This window comes from Pelodiscus sinensis, chromosome 9 (genome assembly GCF_052426305.1).
Source record: "Pelodiscus sinensis isolate ZL-2025 chromosome 9, ASM5242630v1, whole genome shotgun sequence".
Lineage (NCBI taxonomy): Eukaryota > Metazoa > Chordata > Testudines > Trionychidae > Pelodiscus > Pelodiscus sinensis.
The window spans coordinates 10,907,728-10,924,919 of record NC_143060.1 but is presented as its reverse complement, the minus strand read 5'-3'; the positions used below and the strand labels follow the sequence as shown (position 1 = coordinate 10,924,919).

At 40.5% G+C, this 17,192-nt stretch overlaps 1 protein-coding gene across 5 annotated transcripts in view; it reads right to left on the bottom strand.

The window, feature by feature from the left end:
- OSBPL9 (oxysterol binding protein like 9) overlaps window positions 1–17,192 on the bottom strand; it is a 132,293-nt gene that overhangs the window by 20,858 nt on the left and 94,243 nt on the right. For 2 of the 5 annotated variants that reach the window (XM_075935962.2, XM_075935965.2), the window contains 3 exons: window positions 16,201–16,230; window positions 13,872–13,922; window positions 9,333–9,371 (listed from right to left, as the gene is read on the bottom strand). In XM_075935962.2, coding sequence (XP_075792077.1) covers window positions 9,333–9,371; window positions 13,872–13,922; window positions 16,201–16,230 — 120 coding nt within the window. Of the gene's footprint in view, window positions 1–9,332; window positions 9,372–13,871; window positions 13,923–14,237; window positions 14,326–16,200; window positions 16,231–17,192 lie in introns of all 5 variants that reach the window. The other 3 variants (XM_025186305.3, XM_025186306.3, XM_075935964.2) reach the window with 3 other exon arrangements.

Genomic DNA, 17,192 nt, shown 5'->3' with positions numbered 1-17,192 from the left:
CGTCGCCGATAGTGAAGAGGAGGAAATGCCTATGGGCTGGATGGATCGCTATATGAAAATACGCATCTTGCAAGTCAAGGGCTGCAAACCAATTGTTCTTTTCCAATGACGGTATTATTGTGGAAAGGGTAACCATTTCAAACCTTTGTCGGCAGAGATATCTGTTCAACTTCCTGAGGTCAAGGACAGGCCTTCACCCTCCGGTGTTTTTCCCTGTGAGAAAATACTGCAGTATAGAACCCTCTTCCTCTGAACTAGGGAGGAATGGCCTCTATTGCTCCTATGGACAACAGATGCTGGGCCTCTTGCTTCAACAGAGTCTCATGAGATGGGTCCCCGAAGAGGGATGGGGTTGGTGACTTTGTCAGTGGTATGGTTGTGAAGGGGATGGTGCGCCCGGATACCACAAATTGTAAGACCCACAGGTCTGATGTAATAGCCATCCATTGAGTTTGAAAAGGTCATAGTCAATGGTGAAAGAGATAGGTGACCTGCTGTTTCGCCACTATTGGAAGGACTTGCTGCATGCCCTCAATGAAAATGTCAAATCTGCTGTTCTGAATTTTGCTGGTTGGCAATACAGGGGGGGTTGGAGTCGTCTGTGCTGCAGACGTTGCCTTGTGCGCGACTGGTCTATAGGCCGTTGTTGCCTCTGGAAGGGGTAGTCATACCTCCTGATAGGAATAGTATCTTCTGCACCTAGAGGGAGGTGTATACTTCCCCAAATTGTGGAGCGTTCAGCAGGAATCCTTTCCCGAATGGAGGACTCGGCTGTTTTGTCCGCAAATAGCTTGTTTCTATCAAACGGGAGATCTTCCACTTTCGCTTGAAGCTCCTTGGGGACCGCCGCAGAGGTAAGCCAAGACGAGCATCTCATTGGTATTTCTGTGCCTGTGGTGCAAGCTGCTGTGTCCGCCACAGCCAATGAAAATTTGCAAGCTCGCTTGAGCTGCTGCAAAACCCTCTTGCACGTAGGATTTCAAGAGAGAGTGCTTGGTTTCCGGTAGATACTGAAGCAGTTGTTCTATCTTCTAATAGTTATCAAAGTTGTGATTAGATAACAAGGCAGCATAGTTCACTACGCGTAAGAGCAAGGTTGCGGAAGAATAAACCTTCCTACCAATTATGTCTAATTTTTTCACATCTGGCGTCGTCTTATACTGTGGTGTTTTGGCACGTTATTGGGCCACGGAGTTTGGCTGTGGGTGATTAAACAGGAACTCCCAATTTTTGGAAGGGACAAAGTATTTCTTGTCCACTCTTCTGCAGGTCAGTGGAACTGACGCTGGTGTCTGCCAAATGACCTCCGCAGCCTCCATGGTGGCTTCGTCTATAGGGAGTGAAAGTTTTGCACTCTGTCAGGGGTGAAGATTTTTTTAATAGCCAATACTGCTTTGTTTGCACCTCTATTAATTGGACCTCCTGGGACTGAGCCACCCATTTGAAAAGGTCCTGAAACTGTTTGAAGTTGTCCGGCGGAGACATGTCCGCTGGGAACACCGCTTCGTCAGGAGAGGAAGATGAATGGTCGGGAATTGGGATCTCCGTCTGTTGGTCCTCCACTTCCGACAATTGGCCTTCTTCCAGTTCAGACTATTGTGTGGTTGCGCCTGGACTGCATACAAGAGCGGTCGGCTGATGATTATGTTGCAACTGTGGTGATGTATGTTGCGCTGGCGGCCAATCAGAGCGTAGAGATTGCTGATGTGTGCGCTGGTGATAGCAATAGCGTGAAAAATAAGGTGAGTTATGACAGTGGTCGTAATAACGGTCAGATGGGTGAGGTGACGAGTACCTGGACGATCTGCAACTTGCATATCGCCTCTCGTAACTGGCATGCGGGGATCGAAGTGGAGAATATGAATAATGTGGCAACCGCCTGTGTGGCAGGGAGTAGGATCGTCGCCTGTAATGATCATTGTAATGAGGACGAGATCTGTATGGCGAGTAGTGAGTCCTGTGGTAATAATGATATCTTGGACTATCATGACGGTAGAGACATAGTGGTGACCGGTATAGCGGAGGTGAAGGGGAGAGTCCCAGTGAGAATGTTAGAGATGGAGAATAGAGACTCCCCTGCTTCTGTGTTTTCCCAGCTGCTTTAGTTGGTGCTGTTGCCTACGTCAGTGCCAGCGCTGGCACTTGACTCCCCAGAGGCTCTGTTGCCTCCGCCGGAGTCATCTGCACCGCAGGATCGCCACGCGGTGCTGGCATGCTTGTTGGTGCTGGCAGAGTTTCCTCCGGTGCTGATCCTGCCCAACGGGGTGCCCGTTGCTCTGGTGCCTCATGCAGAGTCAAATAGCACGGTGCCAGCACCTTTGAAGCACGGGCACCGCTTATCGGCACTGATGCCGCTTTCGGGACCACTCGGGGGCTGTCATTTTTTTATTTTGTGACAGACCCTGGCACCGAGGGTTGGGGGGGTAAAGCCAGCGGTACCCGGCTTATCTCCTGCACTGATCCTGTTTGCAGGATCAGGAGGCAGTAATCGCGCACGGGATGCCTTCCTCCTTTTTTGCGAAGCCGGTTCAGGGGAGGAGACTCTTCGTTTGTGAGTCCCTTATGGTTGGCATCCTGCAGCTGATGTGCCTGGCTCTAGTGCCTTGTCAAATAACATTTTTAGGCACATCTCTCTGTCCTGGCGGGCGCGGGCCGTAAGCTTAGAGCATTGCCCACATCTGTGGGGGATGTGAGCCTCCCCTGAACAGTGTATACATGCTGAATGGCCATCCGAACCCCGCATGGGTTCCCAGCAAAGAGCACACTTTTTAAAGCCTAGGGATCTAGGCATCATTTAGTTTTCAATTATGTCAGTTTCGTGTCAATTTCACTCAGCGGCTAAAGCCGCTAACCGCAAGAAGCCGCGGCAGTTCAGTACTTGTTAAAACAATCCTTTTTTTTAGGTAACAGAAGAACATTGAAGAGAAAAGGAGTAACCTATTTACAATTAATTATATACAGATCTCCTGAGGGAATTCAAAGAAAACGCTGAGAAGAGAAGAGCTCCGTCTGTGGCCGAGGATGGTTGAAAGGGACTGAGCGGGGAGCCGGGTGCACGCAACGATCAAAGGGCGCAAACTGTTGATCGTGCATGCGCGGCCCGGCTGAACACAGCTATTGAAAGTCTCCGAACTGCGGTGGCAGGATGAGCCCGACACCATCAGTGGAGCACCCACAGAGACCACTCAAAGAAGAAGATTAGACTTATTACTAAATATCAGTAAATATCAACTCACTGTACAAACAAATCAATGCATTCTTTCTACTGATAATTGAAATTTATAGATAGAAAGAAAAATGCTACTTGAGACCTTAGGATCAAAATCTAGTGATTTAAACTGCTGAAGTAGGCTAGTTACAAATGGACTAGAGAAAGTACAGTAAACTTCCGATAATCCGGCACCTTTGGGACCAGGGGATGCCGGATTATCGGATATGCTGGAGTATCAGGAGGTACTCCGAAAGGGCTATAAAGGGTCTGGGGAGGGGGTAGCAGGGGAAGCCTCCCACGCAGCCACCAGCGACGGGCCAGCTGGGGCTGCAAGCGGCAGCGGCGACTTAGGAAAGTGGCGGGGCAGAGCAGCTGGGGTGCTGCTGGGTTGGTCCCGCAGCGCCACCCCTCACCTGAGCTGAACTACAGGACCAACCCGGCAGCACCCCAGCTGCTCTGCCCCACAGCTTTCCCAAGTCCACCACTGCTGAAACTGACAAGCTGCGGACTTGGGGAAATGGCGTGCAGAGCAGCTGGGGTGCTGCCCTGGTCCCGTAGCGCCGTCCCTCACCCCCTAGCTCGGTGCCCGGCAGCACCCAAGCTGCTCTGCTCCACAGCTAACCCAAGTCCGCCGCTCGTCAGTTTCAGCAGCAGCACGGAGCAGAGCAGCTGGGGTGCTGCCGGGCACCTAGCAGGGGGGTGAGGGGCGGTGCTGCAGGACCAACCGGGCAGCACCCCAGCTGCTCTGCGTGCCACTTCCCCAACTCCGCCACTGGTCAGTTTCAGCAGCAGCAGCAGACTTGGGGAAGCAGCACGGAGCAGCTCCAACTATCCAGCTGGCTGGAGCACTTCTGGGTTCTAGTTGGTGCCGGACTACTGGATGCCAGACAATTGGACTTTTACTGTATAAAGTAAAATAAGGTTTGCTTTCTGATTTAAGAATATTTACTTCATGTATTGTGACAGGCAGAGCTGACAATTTATGTCTAAGCAGTTTAAAAAGCTTTAACTTTTTTAATTTCAATGTCTACTGTGAAATATTTCTCTTGAAACTGTCAACTGTACAATTGCCTGAAACTGTAAACACTTTTTGATCAAATTAAATTTTCAAAGACTACTTAAACTTTAATACTGTCAAAATTATTTTAAAAAAATGAATTTTGCCAAGTTTAGCTATACTCATTTTTCTTATTAACTGGATACATAAAGTAGATCCTGTCCCTAATTCCAAATATTTGTGCTATTTAAGGTGACACAGATTTTGTACTCAAGACCTATGCATGGATGCCAGATCCCAGACTAGGGTCTAACTAAACAAGGACCAGGGACAGGTGCCAACATGAGATTACTCCGTTCCTACTTTCTTTGCTTACATATATTTTTCATCCTTCCTTATTTACCTTTATACGTTTTCTTTCTTTTAAAAAACTCAACACTGCTTACTTTCTCATTTATGTAAGTCTAACCTTTAATCCTACTCTACTTTCAGATCATTTTCATTACCCTTTGTGAAGTGTATTGCGGTTGCTGTGTTTTGTTTTTACAAATGCCCTATTTAAAAATAAAGATGTTAAAAAATAAATTACTGCCTGTGCTCATTGCTTTAGCTCTGATACTTCCCTCCTCTTTATGTTTAAGGACCTTCATGTTCTGATACAGGCTAAATGTGGTAACAGCTTTCCCCCCTTCCCTATGTAGTGGTACAAGAATCCAATGGGAATTAATTATGTTACGTGTCAGTGGACTACTGAAGAAATGAAAGTTAATTCATTTTCAGATATTTAACTGGCTCTGATGGAAGCTGTAATAGGAAAGAACAAAAAGCAAACATCTAATTTTCAAACTCTTAAGTCATCTTTTGACTTCCTCTCATTCAGCTTACTTTCCATTTTTTATATGGATAATATGGATATCAGTAGCATCAATAAAACATTTTCCCCCTTTCAAACAAGCTAAATCAAAATTTTAACCTGTCAAAATTCTTTGGAAGCCACAGCACAATAGTAGAAAATTTAACTCAGTAATTCCAGTGTCTTTCTTAACTATGAAAGAACTACTTAATATTATAAACAGCAAATTTTTGAAGTGAATATTTTTAATGTGTCAAAGGCTCTCCGCTGCATGTAGCAAATTAACTATCTATATCTAGGACTGCTCATCTTTTAATTTCCATTAATTATTCTGCTATCCCCCAAGAAAGCACATCAACAAGTGAGTATTTGACAGCTCAGCAACAAATATGGTCAACTGGATTTGAAATATTAAATTAAAATATGACAGTTTAATCGAGACTGACAATATGGGTCACATGCCAACCCACTCTGTTTCAAATGGGTAAGATATTAAAGTTCGGTGATCAAAGTTTGCAACAGAAATCCTTAATCTGAGCAAAAAAGGTGCTAAATTGTTCTCAATGAAGGTCTTAGTGTACACAAGACAATCCCTTATGTAGATAATGCTAAAAACCTTTCATAACTAGGCAGAAAATACAAGCTTTCAAAATGAATAATAAAGAAGTGCACTGACGGTTTGTGCACTGACGGTTTCCCTTTCAAGTGCAGATTTGAATGTCTTCTGAAAATCTGTCTTCAAATCTGCACTTGAAAGGGAATCCTCTGAACTGGCATTCATGCTAAAATTCGACACTCTCCACACTGGACTTAACAAAGACCCCAACTACCTTACACATTACAAAGATAGCTTCCCCAATTATCACCTCTAATACTATTTACTCACAGACATTTCCCCTTCCCCACCTCTAATATCATTAACTCACTGGCATTCACCTTCCTTTCCCCCCCCCCCCCATCCCCCTTCTGTTCTGTAATGTGATTTGTCCTTTTCATGTGTGTTCATTTTTTTTAAATTGTATCCTTTGGTATATATGGTTGTGACTATTTTCTTCCATTATTTGATCTGAGGAAGTGGGTCTGGCCCACGAAAGCTCATCATCTAATAAACCATCTTGTTAGTCTTTAAAGTGCTACATTGTCCTGTATTTTGTTTCAGCTACACCAGACTAACACGGCTACATCTCTATCACTATTCTTTTAGTTGACTATTCTACAGTTCCCAGGGGCAGGACCGGCAGTCAGTGCACTCAGGTCTCACTCCTGAGGAGCCCCCTACCACTCTACGCTGTATCAGAGGCAGCAGCGCAGGGTGCCAGGCAGAGCTTGTCCACGAGGGGAGCCAGTTTAAATACTAGCTCCCCTCGCGGACTGGCTGCCTGTTGCCCTGTGTTGCTGCCTCTGATAAAGGGGCAGCAGCATGGGGTGGCAGCAGCCCTGTTCGAGGGGGGAAGGGGTGTCTGAGCTCCCAGACCTGGCACGAGCTGGAACTGAGTCAGGCTGCCTACCCACACAGCTCCTAACACACTTTAAATGCAGAGCCGCAGCAGGAGTAGGTCCCGGACCTGTGGCAAGCCAGCACTGAGCTGGGCTGCTGGCCAGCCTGCTAAAAAATTTACTGGGGAGGGGAGGGGGGGAATGTGTGTAGTCTACAGCATTAACCTAGAAACTTTTGCTTATTGCTTCATCGGCTACACTATTACATTCCTACTCTACATGCCACTGTAAGTGTAGACCTTGCCTTAGGGTGAAAGCCTGCTCTCATTAAAGTTAATTGAAGTCAATGGCAAAACTTCCATTATGTCAAAATTTCACCCTTGGTATTCAATACAATGTTTGTTAACATGTGTTCTAATGAACCAATTTTCTAATGTAAACAAGCCCAAGGACGACTGGCATAGCTGTTACTACAAGCTCAAGGCTCGGACTACAAATAAGTTGCCAATATCCCTACCCACTATATCCATGTTGGGGATTTTTGCCAGGGGATATGCATAGCTGCAAATCCACTGTCCACAGCTCCAAACCCTCTCAAGGACCACAGAGTGCTGCTATACAATACTGCTGCACGACTCCTCTCTCTCCTCCATTCCATGTTCCAAAACTGTTCTGCTACATGTACAACAATATCCCCTCCATGAATATAGGAAAGGTAATTTACACTCTCACTCCAAAGTTTAAACAGACACTTATCCACGTACAAAAAACATTATATAACTGGCATTCTTTTAGCGCCCTTGAGCACATACAAAAAAAACCAAGTAGACATAAAATTGGTCTACCCTTCCACCTCCAGAAAGAGTCCTTCCACACTGGAGGGGAAATCAGAAGAAACTATTAGACCTGATCTATAGAGGAGAACCTCAAGGTCCTGTCCCATCAATTTGGCAGTGTTTCCTAGCACTAAATTTTGAACTTTTCCTTTAAAACTGTAATTTCACCTTCAAATCTAGATGTACATGATTACCAGATGATAAACATTTCCTTTCACAATTAGAATAACTATTGTGTTGGACCACATCTGCTCTTTATTGTCATGAGATTAAGTTCCCCAAAACAATTCAAAGTTCTGATGAGCTTACATGTAAATACATTTCCAGATCTCAAGCATGTTGACAAGGGTTGGTCTCTACAGTTTTTGTAAATGCTACATTTAGAAGAACTGTAGAAATTCTACAGCTAATATTGATGTCTACTTGAGATACTGCCTCTCCCCATGCCATGACAGATGGGGTGTTCTTTGTGAGGGTTCTTTGGCTCTGGAATTCACATTCCACATTGGTTTGAGATAGCCTGAATGTTTAGATCTTCAGGACATACTACAAAAGACATTAATCTGATATGGCTTTTGGGGATGGCTAAAGGGAGGGGTCTAGGTGGTATACTTTGCACCTGCATAATGACTTCTATGTTGTATTTTTTTCTGTTGAGTTATGCTGTTGTCATGATGCCTCAAGCTTATGCATGCACTTTTTATATGTTGAACAGAAATGTACATTATATCAAGAGTAGAATCCATGGAAGGAACAGATTAAGGGATCAGAAATAACAGTCAATAGTCATGAAAATAAACAATAAAAACTCCAAGTTTTTAAGGAAATCAAGTTTGAGAGCCATAGTGTCAAACCAAGTCAGAAGCAGTTGTCACTACAGTGGCTTCTGCTATAGCAAGCTAGCCACACTCAATCAGCCAAATAGCTACATTGTTCAAGCCAACTAGCCACACTAAATGGCTAGTGGCTAGCTTGTTGGACACCACAATTCAAGAGGAACCAGTCCCTTATCAACAGGGATGTGATTCATACTCAAACAATGACAAAAAAGAAATAAAGGACTGAAAACAAAGATAAACAGGAAAAGTTATATTAAAAATGAAATATGGTTGAAGCAAACTTGATAGAATCTTTTTTCATTTCTGTAACTCAAATGCAAAATACCATACAGAAAATATCACCCCACTTACAGCATATGTAGGGATTTAAGCGACTAGTTGACTAGTCAACTATCCAATAAGCATGAGCTTATCGGATAGTCTAATAATGACTCAACTAGTCGCGCCCCCCCCCTCCCCCCACACACACACCTTGCTGTCTCTATCAATAAGGGGAGCTCGAATACATTTAAAAAGCAGAAGTGCAGAAGCGGGACCAAGCACGAGCCGGGAATTAGCTGTCCTGGCTTGTGCCTGATCTCCCCATGCTGCACTTCAGCCTTTTAAATGTATTAAGAGCCTGGTGGTTCTTAATACATTTAAAAGGCAGAGCTGCAGCGAGGCTAGCTACCGGGGCCGGGAGCTAACCCCGCTGCAGCTCTGCAGTTACCCCCCTTATCGACTAATCAATGGAAATTCCATTGACTAATTGATTAAATGCAATTTACCATCCCTAATAGCATGTGGACAATAAAACATATTCTATTTATAAAGTATGTCAGCCTTAACATAATAAGCTTATTTCTGTCCCAACCATTTCCCCTTATATTTGGTTCACATGCAGATTTTCAATTTGTTTAATAAAGTTTAAATAAACAAGGATACATTCACAATACAGCTCTTTAAAAGGATAAGTAGAAAACCTGGAAAATATTATTGTTCCTAATGGAAATGATGGATGGCCAACTGCAGAAGTAAAGTTTCAACAGATAAAAAGCAAGACATTTGAAGCAATGAATAAGAGAAAGAAGGAAGCTTGCTGTAAATGAGTGGAAATTCAGGTCTCTGTTCACATGTTCTGCAGAAATAAAGGGAGATGAAAGATTAGATTTAAACTTACTATAAGTCCATCTGCGTGCTTCTCCTCATTACTTTGATCCTTAAGGAAAAATGTTAAAAATATTAACATATCAATCTTTTATAATTAATTCAGTTATGTACTGTGACAAATATACATATTGTGTGTTTCTCTTAAGGATGGCTCAACCTGTGATTAAAAACATGAAATGACTTTTGAAATTAACATTTAGATGAGATTTTTCAAACACTTTTATCACAATTATAATAGATCATAGTTGTTACCAGGAGGTAAAGATTTAGCATGACTTACATTACTTGTGCAGGTGAAACTTTTTACCTAAGAGTCTGTAATATAAGCATAAGCCTTAGGGAAAAAATATCCTATACACACAACCATGGGAATAACACTAGCCACGCTGATACCAAAAAAAAATCTGCAATGAAAGGCACAGGGGCATATGCACACCTGAAGTGAAGTACCCATAAGGACACTACTCAAAGAAAAAGTCTAAATTTTTGAATACTGTGAAATGCTATGCTTAGTTTAATATAACCATAGTACCATGGTCTCCTCATATTAGAGTAGTTGTATATCTTTGCTAGGAACACAAGTTATATAGATTTATTACACATGTGAAAGACCAAAGCTGGACAATTTGAGTTGTCATGTATACGGAGGACTCTTCAATCTATCAGAGAAAGGTATAACAATCCAGTGGCTGGAAGTTGAAGCTAGACAAATTTCATATTAGAAATAAGATCTAATTTCTTGAGGGCACAAGTAATTAACCATTGGAACAATTTATCATGGGTCATGGTGGCTTCTCCATCTCTAGAAACTTCTAAATCAAGACTGGATGTTTTTCTAAAAGATGTGCTCTTGCAATTATTATGGGGAAATTATATGGCCTGTGCTATCTAGGAAGTCAGAAAAGATAATTTCTGGTTTTGGCCTATGAATCTACAAAAAGAAATTAGCCAGCTTTTGCCTTTGTGGCTTTGGAAAAAGAATAATGCTGGAATCTCAAATTTTTATAGAACAGACCTCTAAACAGAAAGCCTAACAGTGCAATCAATAAGCAGTTTCAGGGCAACCAGTTCATAAAGTGGCTTTAAGTAAATGATAAGAATATAAGAATGACCATACTTGGTCAAACCAGTGCTCCATCTAGCTCAGTAACCTGTCTCTTGAAAGCAGCCAATGCCAGATGCTTCAGAGGGAATGAAAAAAAAGGGCAATTATTGAGTGTTGCCCAGTCCCAGCTTCTGGCAGGAAGAGGTTTGGACCAAATCAGAAGATAGGATTATGTCCCTGACCATCTTGGTTAATAGCAATTAATGGACCTCAATATATAATGTAACTGACAGAACTACACAAAAATTCCATTGCTATGAACAGGACCCATTGCTAATATTCAGAAATTCATTCAAGAGAAGATTTATGTAGCTTTACAAAGATTCAGAAATACTGGGCAGCCACAAATTATAATTACATGTGAATGATCTTTAAGATGGTAGAGACAGAACTAAAATGTCTTGTAGTCAATAGTATATTTTCTCTGTGTTCAGTTAACTTTTCCCAGTTTGTGTATAAACTGAACATTTAAACATTTAAAACATTATCTCTTAATTATTTACAAAAGCCACAAATGAATGTAAATGTACATGCTGGCAAAACTAAAATATAGAGTAATTTTTTTTTTTCCTTTTTGTTAAGCGAACACCAGGTACCAAAGGAAGGACTTGAGGGAACATTGGTCCAATTCAGTAAAGGCAAACAACTACATTTGTAAGCTCACAGGAGCACAAATTGTGTCTACCACTATATCTGTACAGCACTCAGAACAACAGAGCCCTAATCCTTATGAAGGCTGTGCAGCTACTACTACTTCAGGCTTTTCAAGGGCCAAGAAACCATTTACTAAAACTTAAAATGTTTATATTGGTATCAATTGACGATTATAGGCCATATTAGTCCTTCCTATAAACCTACCTTGGACATGAGAGAGATCTGGAAATTTTATATTTAAATGAGGACAAAAAGCCAACACAGTCACTGTGACAGACTTTGAAGATTATGTTTCAATATCTCCTAGGGAGAATCTGCATTAGGAAATGTTGCCCATTTTTGCAGCTATAGTGCAGTTACACTTGTGCTATTTACAGTGAAAAATGTAACATAAGCCAGGCATAGATGGTTCATCACCATGTCAGCTAACTCAGAACAGGATTAGATGACATTGTGCTAAATAAACCTGTGCATGGAGACTTTACATGACTGATAGCAATTGTAAAGCTACACTGGGATGAAAACCAGGTACAAAATTTTGTATATACTGAACCTACCTACATGACAATAGCAAGCTACCTTAAATTATGCTTAAACCATTTTAGCACACCATATTTAGTTTTGAAATGAAAGATCAGAAGGCCACATGGAACAATGTTTCTTCAAGAGATATCTGGACGTTAAAAGCTTACATTTCTTCACAAGGCAATAGGAAAGTCTAGATTTGTACTAAATTTAATCTATAAATAAACCCCCTCAAGAAATAGGTTGTTCTAGCTCCAGGTTTACATGGAACGAATTGTATGTGCCCTTTGAAGCAATTACAGTACTACAAATCCAACATGAACTATAACAATGTTTTTAAATACACAAAATGATATTAAACACATTTAATATATTTTGTAACTTTTAAAATATTATTATTCCATATAAACATGTCAGCTGACACAATTCTCCCCCAACTGAACAGTTTTCCGAAAACAAGTTTGACTGTATTTTGTTAGGTTAGTAATTAAGGACAGTCTCACTTTATCCCCTCTAGGACAAAAAATAAAGATGTTCTTCTATTATTCTTCAAAAAAAATTTCCCCCCAAAAATTTAACTGAAACAACAGTTAAGCATACCGAATCTCACATAAATACTGGTCTGGCCCTAAATATACAGAGATCTGCTCCCAATTCCCAATGGCATCAACCCATCACAGGATGTACTCAGCACTACAAGATAAATCCCAAAAAGGAACACTATCTTTAAAAACTTTTTAAAAATAAGTTAAGTCTAGAATACAACTGCTTCCTTTAAACTATTCAAGAACCACATTACAAGTTGGTGTGCTTTGGTTGCCAAGATCTCAGTCCTACAAATACTTCTGTAAATGCTCAACAATTTGCAGAACAGGGGCCTGCATATTATATCCCAGCAAGCAGTAACACAGTAAATTGGACAATGTTATAATTAACATATTTTAAATAGAACAAGTCCCAAAAAAGTAAAACTTTTGAATATATTTTAAAACACTTCTTAAAGTGATATGGAAAAGCCTGAGAGCATTCCCTGTATCTTAATATGATATAATATATTTTCTACTTCAAAAAGGCCCAATGTCAACCTGGAAATCATTTTTTTAAAATTTGTTATCTGTGTTAAGGGCTTGAAAGAACCTTGTTGAATCTAAATTTGGATATTAAAAGGGATTTTAAAATATAATTTATTTTTTCTTTCATCATAGATCCTGTTTTCATTATTGTCCAACCTGAGTGAAATGCAAAGTGCAGTTGTCAGTTTCACTTACTTTTCTTGTTTGTTTAACTTTCTGGGTATCCCTGCATGTTGCATTAGCCAAACTGCAAGCCCTCTTCACTGAAATACTTTTAATATAAAAGCTGAGTGGCAATTTAAAAGGTTGGGTTTTGTAAAACCTACATTTTGGGCCTAAACTACCTGAAAATACCCTCTCAAAAATTAATAGGTTGGGAGAAGGTGTTTTGTTCACGTGTACCCCAAGGCAAGTATAGAGGACAAAGAAAGAGTATTCCAGGTTACCTGCAACTCAGAAACAAGTTCAAAGCACCATCAGTGACAGTGACTTGGGGCTGCAGCAGGTTACCACTCTGTTCCTATTTGAGGCAATACTAGTAGTATTACAGTTATTGTGGTATAAAACTCTAACGATTGGTTTTATAATGGGTACTCTGAACGGACAACCCAACAGGTTCTTCACCAGAAACAGAGATTAAGCTCCGACTGGCAGGCAAGTGAAAACTACTGTTGCCCTCCCTGCTGTTTATCAGATAAAAAATCTGCACTCACCAGAAAATAATTTTAGCTGTACTTCCCTGATCTACTGGTTACACTGCCATTATTACTTTTACTAATGCATTCTGAGATTCAGAAACAATAGGAAGCAAACTTTATGACAAAGGAAAAAAAGTCACCCTTGGCTACTATCTTCTCAAGAAACCTTCAAATTTAGGAAGTGCTTTCTTCTTACAACATAATAAACGTTACCCACGTAACTAAGAACATTTGCAAGACATTGCAAAATAAAACTGGTTCACATCTAAGAGCTTAAAAACTAATAGTTTATAATTTTATAATTATGATTTACTGGAAAAAAGCAAAAGGACTACAGTAACATCTGGTTTTCAGTATGAACTGCACACACATTTCATATAACCAGAAATATTTCAAAGATATTTATTTTAAACAGATGTAAAAAAGGGAATACAATTTTACACAACTGTGGGAATACCTTACAATATGAAGTTCAGAATAGACAGTATACTTACTTTAGCAATCTGCAGCAACACAATGCAGTGTTTTATTGATTCTACCATAATCTAAGAGAAGGAAATAAAATGTTTAATATCTTTCTGTCACAAATGGTTTAAATATAAGCCATTAAAAACTTCTTGCCTATGATGAATGTTAACGAAAAAAAGATTTTGGCTAAAGAGTTAAGGGCCACTCAAAGTTCGCAGAGCCACGACCTATTGTTCTCCTCTCCCTGTTTACAAAGAGTGTGCAAAAACGTGTCAATCTGGAATGTTAAAGAATCTGTACTAGCAACATGTACACAACACTGGAGCAAGGGGGAAGGAAAATCAATTTCAAGCAAAACATTTAAAGACATATTCATAATGTAAATGTCATACCAATGCTCCCCACATCTCCTTTGTGATCATGTCAGATTCTCCTCACACCACTGCCCCACAGGTCTATTCACCGGCTCCTGTCACTTTCCTAATAAAGATGAAGTTTGAACGTTGATCCTGCTTGATCTCTCCCATCACTCTCCACTGCCAACCTGTAGTGTCCCCACCTCCTTGCTTCCTTCATCATCTTTTCCCTCTCACCTTCCTGTCATTTTGACATGCTGCTCCCCACAATAGACAACACATCCCTGTTTTCTTTGATAAGTTTCTTCACACTTCTTCAAACCCACTCCTTTCAATTTGTTTTCCATGTCAAAGACTCTTAACTTTAACTGCTGAATCTTGGAATACCGAAAACAGGGGGACTGGGAAAGAAGTGAATCAACGATTTAACAGCAGGGAAAAGAACAGATTTTAGAAAGGTTAATAGAAACATCAACAAGATTTGGTGAAATCCTGGTTAGGATATGAGAAGTAGCAAGGAAGAAAGTCAAAGGTAACCTCACAGCTTGACAATTAGAGAGCATAAGAATATTTGTTTGTCAACAGTCACTGAAGAAAGGAGAGCACAGAGAAAGGGAGTTGGGTAAGAAAGATGACGTGATCAGTTTTTGTCATACAATAAAACTCCAGTGGTCCGGCATCCAATGGTCCGGCACTCCTGATGGTCTGGCACCATCTGGAACCCGGAAGTGCTCTGGGCAGCCGGACAATTGGAGCTGCTCTGCCCCGGATTCCCGGAGTCAGCCACTGGTCAGTTTCAGCAGCAGCTGACTTGGGGACTCCTGGGGCAGAGCAGCTGGGGTGCTGCCGGGTTCTTCCCCTAGCGCCGCCCATGGGCGCTGCGGGACCAACCCGGCAGCGCCCCAGCTGCTCTGCCCCAGACTTCCCTAAGTCAGTCGCTGGTCAGTTTCAGCAGTGGCTGACTTGGGGAAGTCTGGGGCAAAGCAGCTGGGGTGCTGCCGCGTTAGTCCCGCAGCGCCGAGGGGCACATCCCCCCCACTCCACCCCAGACCCCTCATAGCCTCCTCTTCCGATAGCCCGGCATATTTGATAATCCGGCACCCTCTGGGTCCTAAAGATGCCAGATTATCAGAAGTTTACTGTATTACTTGTAAAGCAGAACATGCATAAGGAGACAAGTAGAAGAGATGCCCAGAAAGAGCAAGCAGAAGTTAAACACACAGATACATCTGAGTGTCTGAAGAGTCACAATGACAGATCACTATAAATAGTTGAAGTTACCCAGGGTAAGTACAAGAGGAAAACTGGAGAGGGAATAAGGATGGATCCATGAAGAAAGACAACAGAATAGGAAGAAGGGAGACAACCTAACAAATAGCAACTATTAATTAAGTGTCAGCAAGACTGGAAGAAAGCCAGAAAAAGGACCACATGAAAAAGCCCAAGGAAGATCTAGAAAAATGGGTTCTTTATTTGTCATCAAAGTTTTACAGAGTCATCCTTATTGACTCTTTAAAAAGGGGTAGCGGGAGGCAGGCAGAAATGCTTGCTAAGGAAAGAGTAGCACACTGGTCAGAAGTTTTCTGATGGAACATTCTTTTATTAGAGAACACTGATCTTTCTATTCAAACTCTTTGGAATAGACTGCTTCAATTTTCTGTTCATGATATTTTGTTTCAAGTTTTTGGTTTCATTATAAAATATAAAGTAAAAATCCCAATGAAACTTTTTAAACGTCTAGAAACAAAAATGTTCAAAATTAGTGTTTTCGGGAAATGTTTAAATTTTTTTCTTCCCTCCTGAATTGGAATGCAAGGTTTCAAAATTGTGAAAATCCCCATAAAACCAAAAAGCTGATTCCTACACAGCTTTAAAAGAAACAAATACCTTTTCTGCCATCATATTTTTTAGAACTTTAAATGTTTAAAGGATTAAAAACAAGATCTTTCTCTGTACAGTCTACAGAAAAATAAATGGAAAAGTTATTTTTAAAACTTACATTGGTTGTTTCTTTGAGATCTTCGATTTTCTGTGAAAACAAATTAAATAGTTTTAATAATTTAGCTAAAACAAGAATTCTAGCCTCTGGTTACTCCCTTTATTAGCTACTGGTATAAAATACTATGCATGTTAAATACCTGAATGAGAAAACAAAACATTTTAACTTCTGTATGTGTAGACATTTATGAAAAATGCATATTATCTGTAATGAACAAGAGAAAATCAAATTAACAATTAAACCAACAACATGATCAGGTGAGAAAGCTATCCACGTACTATATATCCACCATCTACAGTAATTCCTCGGGGTCTTAACTCTCTCCTGACAAGACTTACACTTGTTCATTGCAATATAGACCACTGAAAATTTTAACCTGGTATAAAAGAACCCAGTTTTATACCTGGAGCTAGTTCCTATTGGCTAAAGCACAGATATAAAGTAAGTTATAGGAATAAGTTAAAATTGTAATGCAAAAAGCCTATAAGCCAAAGCCTGTCTAAGACAATAACTTCACACAGTGACATTCAGACTTCAGGACTCTAATTAGTGACCTATATTTCTCAAAACAATCACAGTAGTGTGAATTCACTGTTTCATTTATTATGGTACTATATTATTCATTAGGGTTGTCAACTGATAGCAGTTAACTCAAGTTAATAATTAAAAAACAAATTAATTATATTAAAAATAGCCACAATAGTAATTTTAATCAGTTAAATATTTTATTTTCAAATAGTGATTTCAATTACAAAACAGAATAAAGTGTACAGAGCTCACTTTATATTATTTTTCATTACAAATAGTGCACTGTAAAAAGAAAAAAAATGTCTTTCATTTCACCTCACACAAGTACAGTACTGCAATCTTTATCATGAAAGGGAGACTCACAAATGGAGAATTTTCAAATTTTATTTTTACATAACTACATTAAAAAATAAAACAATGTAGAACTTTAGAGCCTACAAGTCCACTTTTTCCTACTTCTTGTT